The sequence below is a fragment of the Hippoglossus stenolepis genome, chromosome 2, assembly GCF_022539355.2.
Source record: "Hippoglossus stenolepis isolate QCI-W04-F060 chromosome 2, HSTE1.2, whole genome shotgun sequence".
NCBI lineage: Eukaryota > Metazoa > Chordata > Actinopteri > Pleuronectiformes > Pleuronectidae > Hippoglossus > Hippoglossus stenolepis.
The window spans coordinates 24,860,610-24,875,208 of NC_061484.1; the positions used below are offsets into that span (position 1 = coordinate 24,860,610).

Genomic DNA, 14,599 nt, shown 5'->3' on the forward strand with positions numbered 1-14,599 from the left:
TGTGTGAGAGAGTAAATAAGCTTATGATCCTTGAATGAGAGAAAAGGCTGAATGCACCCGGCCCAGCGGAGTGAGCGAGAACAACACGGACCAAACCATCATGCAGAGCTTTTGTATTTAACATTGATGTAGTGATACTGAGGAGAGTCCAGGCTTGAAGATCAGAAACACAAAACTGCAGAGACAATCTGTTTGCATGGCAACAACGAACGCTCGTACAGCTCAGAGAAATCGTTTGACACCAGTTCAGCAAATACCTTCGCCAAGGTTACGTTTGTTTACACTACAAACAAACAACTGAACAGATTTCCTGGAAGCTCAGTGGGCGAAAGAAGTATTTTTTCCACTTTCTTGAACATTTAAATTTGGAGCATTTTTTAAAGACATTTTCACTGTTTTCCCAGAGAACAATTCACTGACTTTGATGGGAAAAAAATCAGGCGTTATTTGTGGACATATTACTTATTAGTGTGTGACTGGGACTGCTGAGCCTTGGCGGAGGTATGAGCTCAACTGAGTGCAGCTCTGGTTTCACATTGTTTTGCCCTGTGTGCATTAAAGGTCCAGTGTGTAAGATTTAGTTGAAAGGAATCTATTGGCAGAAATTTGAATAAAATAATCTTAGTGACGTTTTCACTAGTGTGTTTCACATGATTGTACGAATTGTTGTTTTCTTTATCCTAGAATGGACCTTTATACTTAAATACTTTATATTTACATCACAAGCGGGTCCTCTCTACGGAGGCCGCCATGTTTTCTTTACAGTGGCCCAGACTGGACAAACTAAACCTTTTGAGTTTCTTTTATCACAACTGAAGGTTTCCACAGGTTCTTTCATGTTTGGAAGGGGAGGGGGAGGTGAGGGGGTATTCAGCTGCAACATGACACTTCACCACTAAATTCTACACACTGAATCTTTAAGTGAAAAAACAAAATAACTGAAATGGACAAAATACCAAAAATCAATCAGAAAACCTCATCAGTTATGACAATCTAGTGTTGAGCTTTTAACATATTTTGGTTTCTTTTACTTTCTCTGAATTGACTCGTAATGACACCCACACATACAAACATGCAGAACCACAGGTCCAATCATTCAAAACTAAAGCGTCACTGGAGCCGTGTCGGATTCTAACTAGTGATATTTACTGATGTGTCTGTTTCTGTCTCCGGTCTGTGTGAATGTCTGTCCACAGTGGGGGCAGGAGTACGGCCTCTCGCCCGTGTGTGTCCTCATGTGTACGTTCAGTTTGTCTTTGCTAATAAAGCGCTTGTTGCAGCAGGTGCACGAGTACGGTTTGTCCCCCGTGTGATAACGCTGGTGCATCTTCAGCTCTGTCATGCGTCCGTACGTCCGGCCGCACTCGGGACACTCGTAGATGGGCCGCACCTCCATGTGCTGCCTGCTGTGCAGCCGCAGCCCGCTCGACGACCTGAAGCTCTTGATGCACTGCGAGCACTTGAAGGGTTTCTCCCCGGTGTGGATGCTGATGTGCAGCTTGAGGCTGGCGGCGGAAGGGAAGCCGTTGCCGCAGATGGAGCAGAGGTGGGGTCTCTCCCCCGTGTGGATGGTCAGGTGTTTCTCCAGCTTCTTCTTGTTCAGAAAGGTTTTGCCGCAGACGGGACAGTTTGAGGGCAGCTCTCCCTCGTGTTCGCTCATGTGTTCCGTCAGCGCCACCAGCGCAGTGAAGGCGGAATCACACCGAGTGCAGGAGAAGGGCCTCTCTTTTTTGTATTTCCTGTGTTTGAGACGGTGCTGCTCCAGATCTTCCTCCACCTCGAAGGTCTCGATGCAGCAGGTGCACTGGTACGGCCGTTCTTCGCGGTGAGTCCGCAGGTGATACTTCAGAGCTGTAACCTGTAGAAAGACGCTGTCGCAGTGCGGACATTTACATTCCCGCCTGTCGTGAACCAGTAAGTGTCTTTTGTAGTGAGACAGCTTGATGAAACGCTTTCGGCACAACGAACAATAATACTGTTCGTTCTGGTGAACCTGCTCATGCTTCTTCAGCGCGTACTCCACCTTGAACTTCTTCCCGCAGGTGCTGCAGGCGTACGTCTTGTCGTGAACCTCCATGTGCGTCTCCAGCTCCTCGGGACTGGTGAAGGTTTGGTCACATTTCGGACAGGTCCCATTGTTCTCCTTCACGTGAACCTCCAGGTGTTTGTTCAAGTCTTCTGGAAAGGCAAACTTCTTGTGACAGTCGGGGCACGTGAAACTCTCGCTGTTGGCCGCTTTGCGATGGGTCTTGATGTGACGTTTCAAATGATACAATCGACGAAACACTTTGCCGCAATCGCCGCAGATGAGGCTGCGAGGATTGGTGTGGACCTTCTTGTGCAATTTGAGGTGACTCACGAGCGCCGCCTTCTCCTTGAACTGTGTATCACAGGCGAGACATTTCAGACCGTCTCCTGCATGAGTCTTCTTGTGGGTTTTCAGCTCCAGCCAGCTGCTGGAGCTTTTCCCACATTTAGAGCAGATGTATTTGCCCGAGCCGTGCTGGTTCCTCACGTGTCGGGTCATGTGGTACGACTGGCTGAAAGTCAAAGAGCAGATGGGACAGGTGAACGGTTTCTCCTTCGTGTGCGTCCTCATGTGTCTGGCGAGCTTGTTTGGACCCCTGAAGCGCCTGCCGTCACAGATGGGACAAAAATGTCCTTTTGGTTTCGCCTTAGAAGCGACTTTTTCTTTCTTACCGGCTCCATCTTGAGATATAGCGACAGAGTCTTCCTCCATCTTGATATTAACTTTACATCCTTTATCCAAAGTCTCAACACAACCAGAGTCTGAATCATTGTCAGCAGCATCATCAATGCTGTCATTACTGTCGTCGTTCTGACTCGAGTCGACCGTTACTTGGTTAATCACTTCATCGCTTTGCTGTAAAATCTGTTGCTGGATTTTGTCATGTGACACCATGTGGCTGCGAAGCGTGTCGTGGTTTGTGAATTTTTCACCGCAATCGGGACACGACAGGGTTTGCTTGTGCGTCCTCTTGTGACTTTTCAACTCGGCAAAGCTTCCTAAACTTTCCCCGCAAGTGGAGCAGACGTGCTGTCCCGCGCCGTGCTGGTTCCGCAGGTGTCGGGTCATGTGGTAGGACTGGCTGAAGGTCAGAGCGCAGACGGGGCAGCTGAACGGTTTGTCCTTCGTGTGCGTCCTCATGTGTCTGCCGAGCTTGTTTGCGTCTCTGAAGCGCCGGCCGGTGCAGAAGGGACAGTAGGGCCCTTTGAGTTTGGCTGTGGAAACTACAAAGTCATCATCGTCGTCATCATCATCATCGTCACAGGCTTCCTCCTTCACCATCTGTGACGATGACGAGGCTTCAATATCATTATCACCTTCATCGCTGGGTTTATCACAAGCAGGAGTCGTCTCAGCAGAACTTTTGCACTTATCTTTATCGTTATCAGTATAATAAAGCTTATCGTTGCCGTAATAGAAGTTGTCTTTGTGTCTCGAGGATTTTTTGGAGGTTTTAATCACGTGTGGTTTTGCTGTAGTTCTTTTCTCGCCCTTCCTCGGTCGTCCTCTTTTAGCTTTTCTCTGAACAGGGACGTCCAAATCGTCTTCGATAGCCACACTGACCTCATGAAAACCAAACACCTCCGATTCGCTCAAAGCGGATTCCACCTCTTTACCGATTAGCAACGCTTCAGCCAAGGTCAGCGTGTCCTCCACCAGGAGAAGCCGCTCTTTGAGTTGAGGGTAGTTGGTTTTTGCAATCAGCTGATCCAGGATACGTTTTTCTTGCAAGTCCCCGTAGTTGCAGCGCCACAGCAGCTCCTGTAACGCAGACACAAACTGATCTGTAGTCTCTCCGGGCATCTGGGCTCTGTGATGGAATTCCAGGCGGTACATCTGAGCGGCCTGATCGGCGGTGAAGAAACCCGTCAGCACCGAGATGGCCTCAGCGTACGTGGTGTCACCCTGGATCAGCGAAGTGAAGACGTGCTGCCCCTCCGGGCCGAGGCAGTTCTGTAAAAGGTCGCACTTACTGGAGTCCACCAGCTGGTGCTCACCGAGCGCCTCCAGGTAGCGGTTGAAAGATCTAAGCCACTTGTGCCAAAACATGGTGGGCTGCCCGGGGGCGGGTAGAAAAGGCGGAGGTGGGGACAGGATGATCAGCAGCGGCTCTGGAAGCTGCTCCAAGCAGACTTCCTGTTTGGTCGCCTCCTCTTCTGCCTCGACGATCAAATCGCCCATTGTTAGTTTCTGTTGTTTTCACAAAGGTGGATTTGATTTCTTCTTTGACTTGTTACTGAAGTGAAGATCCTCCGTGTGTTCCGGCTCCTGATGGTTCATCCCCCTCAGGTGAGGCTCGGGAAGCTGGGGAGGAAAAACAGAAAAACGTGTTTCAGGATCACTTTGGTAAGAAATCTATTCCAGTTGCAAAACCAACATTTTTTACATTTTACTTTTAATACGCATGCAACTGTTGCTATGGTTACGTCTGTCCTGACGTGCTGCTTTAGAGATCACGATAACAAACTAATGTGTGTGTCACTAAGAAACACACACGACAAACTACACACAGCGGGAAAAGACATTTTGTTTTCAGCTGTAACTGGTTCATCTGACACAACACACAGGAGAAGAAGAGGAGGAGGAGGAGAAGAAGAGGAGGAGGAAAGGGAGAAGAGGAGAATAAGAGGAGGAATAGGAGAAGAAGAGGAAGAGGAGGAGGAGAAGAGGAGGAGGAAGAAGAGGAAGAAGACAAGAAGAGGAGGAAAGGGAGAAGAGGAGATGAAGAGGAGGAGGAAAGGGAGAAGAAGAGAGGAAGAGTAGAAGAGGAGGAGGAAGAAGAGGAAGAAGACAAGAGGAGGAGGAGGAAAGGGAGAAGAAGAGAGGAAGAGGAGAAGAAGAGGAGGAGGAAAGGGAGAAGAGGAGAAGAAGAGGAGGAAGAAGAGGAGGAGGACAAGAAGAGGAGGAGAGGAGAAGAAGAGGAGGAAGACAAGAAGAGGAGGAGGACAAGAAGAGGAGGAGAGGAGAAGAAGAGGAGGAAGACAAGAAGAGGAGGAGGAAAGGGAGAAGAGGAGAAGAGGAGAAGAGGAGGAGGAATAGGAGAAGAAGAGGAGAAGAGGAGGAGGAATAGGAGAAGAAGAGGAGGAAGAAGAGGAGGAAGACAAGAAGAGGAGGAGGAGAGAAGAAGAGGAGGAGGAAGACAAGAAGAGGAGGAGAGGAGAAGAAGAGGAGGAATAGGAGAAGAAGAGGAAGAAGAAGAAAAGGAGGAGAAAGACAAGAAGAGGAGGCTGAGAGGAGAAGAAGAGGAGGAGGACAATAAGAGGAGGAGGAAGTGCTGAAGAAGAGAGGAAGAGGAGAAGAAGAGAAGGAGGAAGAAGAGGAGGAGGAAGAAGAAGAGGAAGAACTCACCGAACCAAACTGGATCTCAAGTCCCGACGTGTGCGCATCGATACCGAGGCAGAGAGCGGTGATGCGGCAGCTTCAGCTCTGCGGAGCTGCAGTCGTTTTGTCTCAGAGGAAATAGTTCGCTGCTGTGATGCGGTTTTATTGATCGATTGTTGGTTTTAAATCAACACAAACGTCTGAGCTGCAAAACTCGACGGGAAAAACACATCCGCCATGATTACTGTCGCTCTACCGGACACAACATCCCACCCCTGCGGCCCACAGCGCCCCCTGGCGACTGGGAGTCTAACCATAATGCATATAATATAATAATAAGAGAGAATACATATTTATTATTATTGGGTAGAAATAATATCATTTACAGGAACTGAACCGTCTGAGACAAAACACTGCAACATAACTTTCCTGTTGTTATAAACATGCATCTTTAGCTTTTAGCTGCTTCGTGTCTCATTAATCTTTTCATTCCCTTGAGTTGATTTTTCATCTCTGTGGTGGTTTTGCTTCCTTCGTTATTTCTCTGTGGACGTGTTGCGTCTCATTCTGATTATTGTCTCGTAATTTATGTCAAATTGCATAATTTTGCATTTCTTCGGGATTATTTTTTTGCTTTTCAGTTGGTTTTGTTTAATATTATTTTGTAATCATTATTATCATTTGGGTCAGTTGGACATCTTGTTTAACACCAGTGACATTTGAACGACTCATTAAAGATCAGATCCACCAACTTCTCAGATTATTTAATGAGGTTTAACAGTTTGAGGCCTGAATAGATACAAATGTGTAGAAAATAAATGATGAGAGGAAAAGATTTGTGTCAGTTCTTGTTGACTTCCTGCTTCCTCTAAACGTATCATAACACAACTGAGGGAAAAATATCACAAAGACACACACTGAAACACTGATGGATAATAATGACCAGAGCACAGCTGATAGAGCTTCTTCTTCTTCTGCTTTAATTACCGACATTAGCAGCGCTCTCAGAGGTTCAAGGCGTTCACTGCAGCTCAGGGTCACTCAGCTGCGTCTGACAGTTTAAGGGCCATCTTTAATTCAGCCGATGTAACGGAGAGTGTGATGTTCACAGACATGTTCACTGTGGCAGAATCAAGAGAGACCACGCAGACACGCTGTTTAAACAATGACCATTTATTCACACGCTGTATGGGACTCGAAAAAACAAGCGTGACAGAGTGAGGGTGTGTGGAGAATCTCTAAATCATACATGAGCGGAACTTACGGGTGATTCTTGTTTGCACTTGAAGGAAAGTGCAACGTACACGTGAGTCGGCTGCTGGAGCCGAGGGTTCAAACTTCAACCACTTTGACCAAGAGTGAAATATCCTGTAATCGTGTTCCAGTCTCACTCACTGACGTGTATTTGAATGCTGCTCGTGAAATGACTTGGCCTCTGCCTCCTCCTCTTCTTCTTCCTGCTGATCCATCGTTTCCCCCATTAGCTTTGAATTACACAAACATGGCTGAGCTACGTACGACAGTAAAAAGGGTTTTTCCTGTACAAAATCCATCTTAAAAATACAAACATACACACAATGGCACACTTTGCTTAGCGTTGAACGACGGAGACAAACGGGGGGGCATATATACACACACATGCTTGTACACACGTGTCACACTCAAACGCACACGCACGCTCAAACTTGTAAAAAATGAAAAACCTCAGCAGGGTAAAGATGAGATGTGCGGGGTTCGGCTCAGTGCAAGCGTAATGGCTTGGGGTCAGGGGGGGGCGGTGTTTTAAAGAGCAGTAGACGGTAAAAAATACATGTTTTCTCATTTATTCCAACACAAGCCCCACAGGTCGCTCCCAGAAACCACACAACACGCTCACTGAGAATTCCTTAAGTGCTGAAGAACACTCGTCCTTTAGCAAACACGATGATTATCCATTGTTGTTGTTTTTTTCTTCTCTTCCTCCGCGTTGTGGTCGTTTAAAGCCGACAGCTCCGTGTTTGTGTCGCACATGAATCGGTCGATAAAAGCTGCTGCTTCCTTTTGAATAATTCTTCACTCTTTGAGTTCCTCTCTCCCAGTTGCTCCAATCAGGGCATAAGAAAATGCAGATGTGTGTGTGTGTGTGTGTGTGTGTATTTGTGCAATTATGCGTAAATACAGGAAAGAAGAAGCGTTGTGCAGAAATTCCACGTTCCCCGAGTCCGAGGTGGAATTCTCTCCTCCACATTTACACAAACTGGTCCATCTCTCGTGGGAGAGTCTCTGAAATAGGCATGAGTGTGCGAGAGTGTGTGTTTGGAAACATTTACTGTATGTGTGAGCACAGTGACGGAGAAGAGCAGGAGAGCGACACACACACACACACACAGTGATGATCTTTGTGAACGAGGGGAGAAGGCGAGTGAGACGTGTGGGTTTAGTTCTTTGGGGCGTGAAGGTTCGTCACTCGTCCTCCTCATCGTGTCCTCCCCTCTCCTCTGAAGCCGTCAGCTCTCGAACACACACTGCCCCCACCCCCTCTTTCACTTTGTGTACATGTGTGTACGTGTGTGTGTGTGTGTGTGTGTATCACTTTTGTGCAGGTTTTTGTCTCTAGAGTCAAACGAAGGAGGAGAATCCCGTCACGGGGGTGCGTGATCCCGGCGGGTTGGTGTTGGGGTTGACGTGCGTGTGCGCCGGCTGCCCCGTCGGTGTGTACGCGCCGCCTGTGCTGTGCTGGGTGACCACGGTCTGGTAGTACGGCTCCGTCTCGGCGGCGGCACATTCCTCGTAGCCAAACGGAGCGGTGATGGCTTTGAGGCCTTTGGGCTGCCGCTTCCACGAGTTGTAGTAGGTGGGGTCGCTCATGTAGTGGTTGACGAAGGAGTGCTTCGGCTGCTCGTCCTCGTAGTCACTGTCCGTTAACTGGATACACACACACACACACACACACACACACACACACACACACACACACACACACACACACACACACACACACACACACAGCAGAGGTCAGTTCATCTATAAGACAGATCATTTATACACAGTGAACTATATCTGATGTGATGATGCAATGATGATTGACAAGTGTAAAAAAAATTCAATTGACTGTTCACTAGAGAGTCAGTTACTCAGTGTCTGTTATAAAGGGCGAAACCAGATTTGAGTGATGTTCCCGTGATAAAATGAAAATCTCTGGACACATCCAGACAATAATCAAATCAGTGACTGATCAGTGATCAGTGTCACTCATATCTTCTTTCAGGTTCTTTTTATTTGTCGTTTTGAGGCAGACGGGACTCGAGGACATCTAGAAAAAGTTCCTTAGTCTTGAAGGAGACTTTAGATCACAAATGTCGGCACTTTTTAACCATAGTCGTCAGCATTTTGACTAAATTGAATAAAAGACGGGAGAGACAGATCTTTGACGGCTCAGCCCAGAATGTGGTCCGGTGTGATCGGTTCACTATCCAATCTGGGTTTGTTCACACCCGTACTGAGAGCTTTGGATCACGAAAACCACATATTAACATATTACTGCTAATACACAGTAATGCACAGTGATAAGCCCTCTTTTCTCCAACTGAATAAACACTTAATCGCTCCGACTGCAGAGGGCGCTGTTGCTCAGTAAAAGTTACATAGTGTAGAGAGAGAGAGAGAGAGAGAGAGAGAGAGAGAGAGAGAGAGAGAGAGAGAGAGAGAGAGAGAGAGAGAGAGAGAGAGAGAGAGAGAGAGAGATGGATGGACATTTACCTCTGACTCCGACACCTCAGTGGGTTTCTCTGTCAGTGTGGTGCTCTCAGTGAGCACGGCTCCGTTGTAGTTGTTACAGATGTCCTCATCAGAGTAGTGAAGACCACCTGGACTGGGCCTGGGAGGAGATCTGCACACACACACACACACACACACACACAGTCTGTTATATATCTTGTCCTTTGATCAAACCCATGAGAGTGTGTGTGTGTGTGTGTGTGTGTGTGTGTGTGTGAGCGCTCACCTGGTGCCGTTCTTCTTCAGGAAGGAGTTCTTGGTGTTGAGCGTCCTGCTGTTGAGCTCCAGAGCCGTGAACCCTCCGTTGTCCAGAGTCACCGACTCCTCGGCCGTGGACACGTGTTTCCCTGGAGGACAAAAGACAAAAGAGCAGGAGTCAGATAAATACTAAAAGCCACTTTCAGGGACGGCAGCTGAAAAATGTCCCAGAAGTTGGTCCTCTTGCTGTTTATGTGCTGTCTCTTGTTTTATTCATTGTGTATTCAGCTGCCTCTCGGGCACCAGAATAAGAGGCAAATAAAACTAGGAGGCATTATTTGACTCTCAGGCAGGAACCACAAAGAGAAGCTTCATCATTCAGGCACCAATAACTGTGGCGATTGTGAAAAGGTTGTTGTGGAATTAACTTTAACATCTGTCCTGATGTAACCTGCTCATCAGGACTCATTGTGTGTTCCAGATTTTCATGGACACACACAAAGCGGCTGCTGTGCCTGCTGCTGAGAACGTGACAGGAAGCCTGAGAGGAGACGACGTAAACAGGAAGAAAAGCATCGACACGAGGAGCTGGAGCTTTGGATGACGAGGCTGGGAGACACATCACATGAGCTGATGGTGTTTTGTTCTGATGAGGAGGGAGTTTGTCCTTCAACTCGGGCTGGTGAGCATTCGTCCTGCTGAGGCCTCGTGGAGTAAGACTCCGATTCCTCCAGCTCCAGGCGGCCGAGCTGCCGGACTCAAACACTACAGAGCGGACAGGTTCGAGTCTGAGTCTCTGGGAAACGACGTGTTTCTCCTGTGGAGCTCTGAGTGGATCTGCTCTGAACGGAGCTTTAGTCACATTTCATAAGGAAAAAAAACATTTTGGGATTGTGAAATAATATAAATCATTAAAGCACTGAATTTGTTATTTAATCACAAACGAGGTGTTTAATGGTTTTATTGATTGAAATGATTCTTATTTCAGGCTAAACTTTATACTAAACTTTAAATAATTGTAAAAGTTTAAGTCTCAAATAAAGGTTTATCGGTTTAATTCTACACAATCCATCCGTCCATCCAAAGTGCATTTGTTTGTTAGTTAGCAGGGTTACACATAAACTACAAGACTAATCACCACGGAAACTGTTGGAGGGATTCAGTCATCCACCTATTGGTGTCGATCAGGATCGAGGCACAGATCAAGGACATTTTTTTTACTTCCTGTAACATAGCAACATGTTTTTCAACATTTTCATTGATTTCTCCGAGTAATTCACGGATCTTGATGAAGAAAATTTGACATATTTAGGAGACAGATATTTATGAGTGTGTGGAAGCTGGAGCAGATCCAAATAAAAATCCAGTTAAACGTGGTTTCATGAGGCGAATGTTGGGCCCTGACGATCGCTGAGTGTTCTTCTAGTTCGTTAGTTGGAGCCGAGATGAGAGCGAGTCGTGACGTTCTCGTAAAGTGTGACTTCGATTTACAGGACTGTCGTGACTCAGGCAAGTTAAGAGACTTATCTCTGACTCTGATCTGAGCTCTGTTTTTATTGAGGAGATATTTTCTTTTTCGCTACGAGATGTGAGACCTTGGAAGTCGAGTGAGTGAGTGTCTGCGTGTGTGTGTGTGTTCACAGTTTAATAACAATTTACAATTCAGCCTCTAATGTGCACTAAACATTTTTATATTCAACAGAACCAACTTTTAGAAGACATTCAACTTTCCAGGGAAAATTTCTAAAACAGTTTTTATTCATCTTTCAAACTGGGAGGCCAGTGCTCACACACAACTCCGAACAACAGACCTGTGCCACAGGCCTTGTACTTGGTGCTGTGTCCGTGCAGCAGCAGCGTGAAGACCAAGACCAGAATGAGGATGATTCCCACCAGAGCCATTACCAGCAGGAACCACCACTCCTCGTAGAACGGACGCTCCGACAGCGCTGCAGGCAGAGAGAGGGACACAGTTCAGGCCAATGTTAACTTTTCTTCTTCTGTGGCGCTTCTTGATGCTGCGGTTTGTCCCACAGGAGCAGAAATACTCCTCACAGTGTGTAAAATGTACTTTGAGTGGACTGACTCTCACTGAGGCACTGAACTGTCATAAATATTCACAGAGCTGAAACCAACAATCCTGTAAGATGATTTAATTTCTCTTTCTGCTGCTTTGGTTTACTGGGTAAGACACAGTCGGATATATTAGAAAGTTGGGATTGAAGACTCTACTAAATAGTATCGTGATTGTTCTTAATGATGAGTTGTGAGTCATTCTGCAGCTAAAAATCACAAAGGTGCTTTCAGCTCAACTGTAGTTGTGTAACTCTGCCTGTAGATGGCAGCGTACCCAAAGGCACACAACGACAATCACAGTAACTTCCTGCAGCGAATCCAGCAGAATAAACCTTCAGTCACGCCCCAGTCAGACAAGTCGGATCAGCCTGTTCATTAACCTGACTCCTCCAGTGTGTGTCTGTGTGTGTGTGTGTGTGTTTACCAGCGAGAGCAGCAGAGGCTGTACTCGGCTGGCCGTAACCATAGCGATTAACAGCGATGACTCTGAACTCGTAGCTGATCCCCGACCTCAGGCGCTCCATCTGTACCGACACGGACCTGCTGCTGGGAGGGAGGGGTCTGATGAAGGAATCCCACACCCCCTCATCTGAAGAAAGAGAGGGAGAGAGAGAGAGAGAGAGAGAGAGAGAGAGAGAGAGAGAGAGAGAGAGAGAGAGAGAGAGAGAGAGAGAGAAAACACTCCATTTAAGATTTAGTCGATTTTCAATGTCATAATATGATACAAGAACATTTTTAATTCAAATCAAATTACATTTCAGACACCGATGATTATTGTTATCAGGGGTGGAATTAAACCACAGTCGATGATCCCGCTGAGCGTTCTCACTCTCACCCGCGGTATCACACCTCTGGTAATCTTTATTAGAAGATTGCAGCTGACTTGATTTTCACAGCAGGTCTAAATGAATCCAGAGAGCGCCACGCTAAATAAAGTTCAGTGAAGAGTGGTGCTTAAGCTTTCTGGAGAAAGAGATGAGTGACTGTTCGTCTGTGTCGGAGCTCACCTGAGGGCCGAGCCTCGATGACGTATCCAGTGACGGGTGCTGCTCCGACGTCTCCCTCTGACCAGTGGATGTTTAGATCAGAGGACGTCTTGGTGATGGACATTTCCACAGGAGACCCAGGGGTGCCTGTGACGTCACACACACACACACATGAGTTGATTCCCCATAATGTGACTTTGACGATACATATTTTTCTTCACATGATTAAAACAAGTGGAGACCTGACACACACATGCACAGAGTTGTGGTCCTGCTTACCTTGCACAGGCTGAGCAGTGATGTTTGTCTGGACGGGGGGGCCGTGGCTGACTGTGAGCGCCTGAACGCTGAATGTGTACGTCGCCCCTTTGACCAGGTCACGAACCTTCAGCCATCGCTGCCAGCTGCCTTTCACATCGACTGTCACAACTTTACTCACCCCTGCTCGCACACACACACAATTTAAAAGAACTGTCAGTCTCCTGCCCGACATGAGTGTGTGTGTGTGTGTGTGTGTGTGTGTGTGTGTGTGTGTGTGTGTGTGTGTTCATACCTTGCACAGGAGCTGTGGGCTGGTAGACGACCCGGTAGCCCTCCAGCTGTCCATTAGGAGTGAGGGGAGCTCCCCAGGACACGTTGACGCTTCCTCCGGTCACCTCGGAGAAGGACAGGTAGCTGGGCGGGCTGGGAGCTGCGGACATGTGGAGAATGACCAATGAAATAAGACGGATACATAGAAGAGAAACATCAGATCATGTCGTTAGTTTGGTTTTGAGGAAACCGAACTATCCCCACTCCCTACCAGACTGCAGGGTCCGAGCCCCGCGGGGGTCACTGGGCGGTCCGTCCCCTGCCGTGTTGAAGGCCGTCAGGGTGACCAGGTACGGCGTGTAGCTGGTCAGGTTGGTGAGATGCACACGCGTGTCGGGGACAAAGATCACCTTCACCTTCTCGCTCTGGTTCTGCTTGTCCCTCTCCCAGTAGTGGATCTAACAACACAGGGAAACAAACACCGTTATCCACACCGTTCTTAATCGTTCTCCTGTTTTTCTCCACTCCCTCACTTCATTTCTGCCAAATATATGTTTGTCCTTTGCTCCTGAGGTCAGATATTGATCCACATGAAATACAAGTGCACCTGCATTGTTTTACTAGGAAGACAAAGCTGGTTATAAAGGGGTTAGATGGCGTTGACACAAGCGTTAAGTAGATGTACAGCCACCACTGCTCTCCTTATCCATTTCTTCACACAGATCTCATGCTCATGTGAGAATGAAACAATAATCTTGGACGTGACTATGAACAGTGATGAAGAAGCACTTTGGTTGATCACTGTAAATTGAAATAGAACAAAAGCACCTGATTATTAAACCCAGTGTGATGAGATAATTATCAAGAGCTCCTCGTGTGCCACTTGTGAATTTGACAATTTAATGGAGTCGAAACTGTGTCTTTTCACGATAGAACACAATCACTGGTTTCACTTCACATGGCTGAGAAATGTGCTCGGTGACTGACTTTGAGACAAATGAAACCTCATAGAAAATCCTGAATGTGTGACTTCCACATTGTGTCAGGGTCACACGCTTTTAATGGAGCAGGCTGTAAATAATGAGAGCAAACAGATGAGCAATATGCTTGATATCTCACAGCCAGTAAACAGCCTATATAAATGCATATCCAGCAACAGAATCAGTGTGGTGCATTAAAGCTGCTCGTCTCCTGCTCATAATGGTCCCTCTTATTTTATATATGACCCTGTACAAATTACTACACATCTTTTTACTGAAGTTTCTATATATAACATGAACAAAACCCTTTGCTATGAATGACACTGGTGGCCGTTAAGTGAACTGCAGTCGGCCTCCTGTTGCTCGTGTGTTTTATTGACCAATGAGGTTCTCTGATCTCTGAAGGAAGTCGCCTCAGGCTCAACGTTCATTGAGAGACTTGGCGCAGAAGAGAGAGAGAGAGAGAGAGAGAGAGAGAGAGAGAGAGAGAGAGAGAGAGAGAGAGCGCTGAACTTGTAATTTGAGAGAAAAGACAAGGAAGGTTTAATTTTTTAAACTTATATTACAATCCGTTCCTCGAAAAGAAAAAGAAAGAGCAAACACGTGTAAATTGCTTCACCGTCTTACTTAGAGAACGAAGAGGAAATATTCAACCATCAACATGAACTATTCATGGGAAACCAGGATGGGTTTTCACACGAGAACTGTCTCGACTCCTCGCA

General features: G+C 46.9%; 2 protein-coding genes across 3 annotated transcripts in view; both read right to left on the minus strand.

The window, feature by feature from the left end:
- Positions 1 to 823: 823 nt before the first annotated feature.
- Positions 824 to 5,601, minus strand: LOC118118781 (zinc finger protein 14-like). The gene is made up of 2 exons (XM_035172101.2): positions 5,378 to 5,601; positions 824 to 4,333 (listed from the first exon to the last, which is right to left on the minus strand). The coding sequence occupies exon 2, from the start codon at positions 4,208 to 4,210 to the stop codon at positions 1,136 to 1,138; it is 3,075 nt and encodes a 1,024-aa protein (XP_035027992.1). The 5' UTR covers positions 4,211 to 4,333; positions 5,378 to 5,601; the 3' UTR covers positions 824 to 1,135.
- A 901-nt stretch (positions 5,602 to 6,502) lies between these two features.
- sdk1a (sidekick cell adhesion molecule 1a) overlaps positions 6,503 to 14,599 on the minus strand; it is a 231,817-nt gene continuing 223,720 nt past the window's right edge. For both annotated transcript variants that reach the window (XM_035172087.2, XM_035172078.2), the window contains 9 exons: positions 13,169 to 13,355; positions 12,920 to 13,057; positions 12,646 to 12,807; positions 12,388 to 12,513; positions 11,805 to 11,969; positions 11,116 to 11,253; positions 9,333 to 9,453; positions 9,089 to 9,218; positions 6,503 to 8,254 (listed from right to left, as the gene is read on the minus strand). In XM_035172087.2, coding sequence (XP_035027978.1) covers positions 7,949 to 8,254; positions 9,089 to 9,218; positions 9,333 to 9,453; positions 11,116 to 11,253; positions 11,805 to 11,969; positions 12,388 to 12,513; positions 12,646 to 12,807; positions 12,920 to 13,057; positions 13,169 to 13,355 — 1,473 coding nt within the window. In that variant the 3' untranslated portion in view covers positions 6,503 to 7,948. The remainder of the gene's footprint in view (positions 8,255 to 9,088; positions 9,219 to 9,332; positions 9,454 to 11,115; positions 11,254 to 11,804; positions 11,970 to 12,387; positions 12,514 to 12,645; positions 12,808 to 12,919; positions 13,058 to 13,168; positions 13,356 to 14,599) is intronic.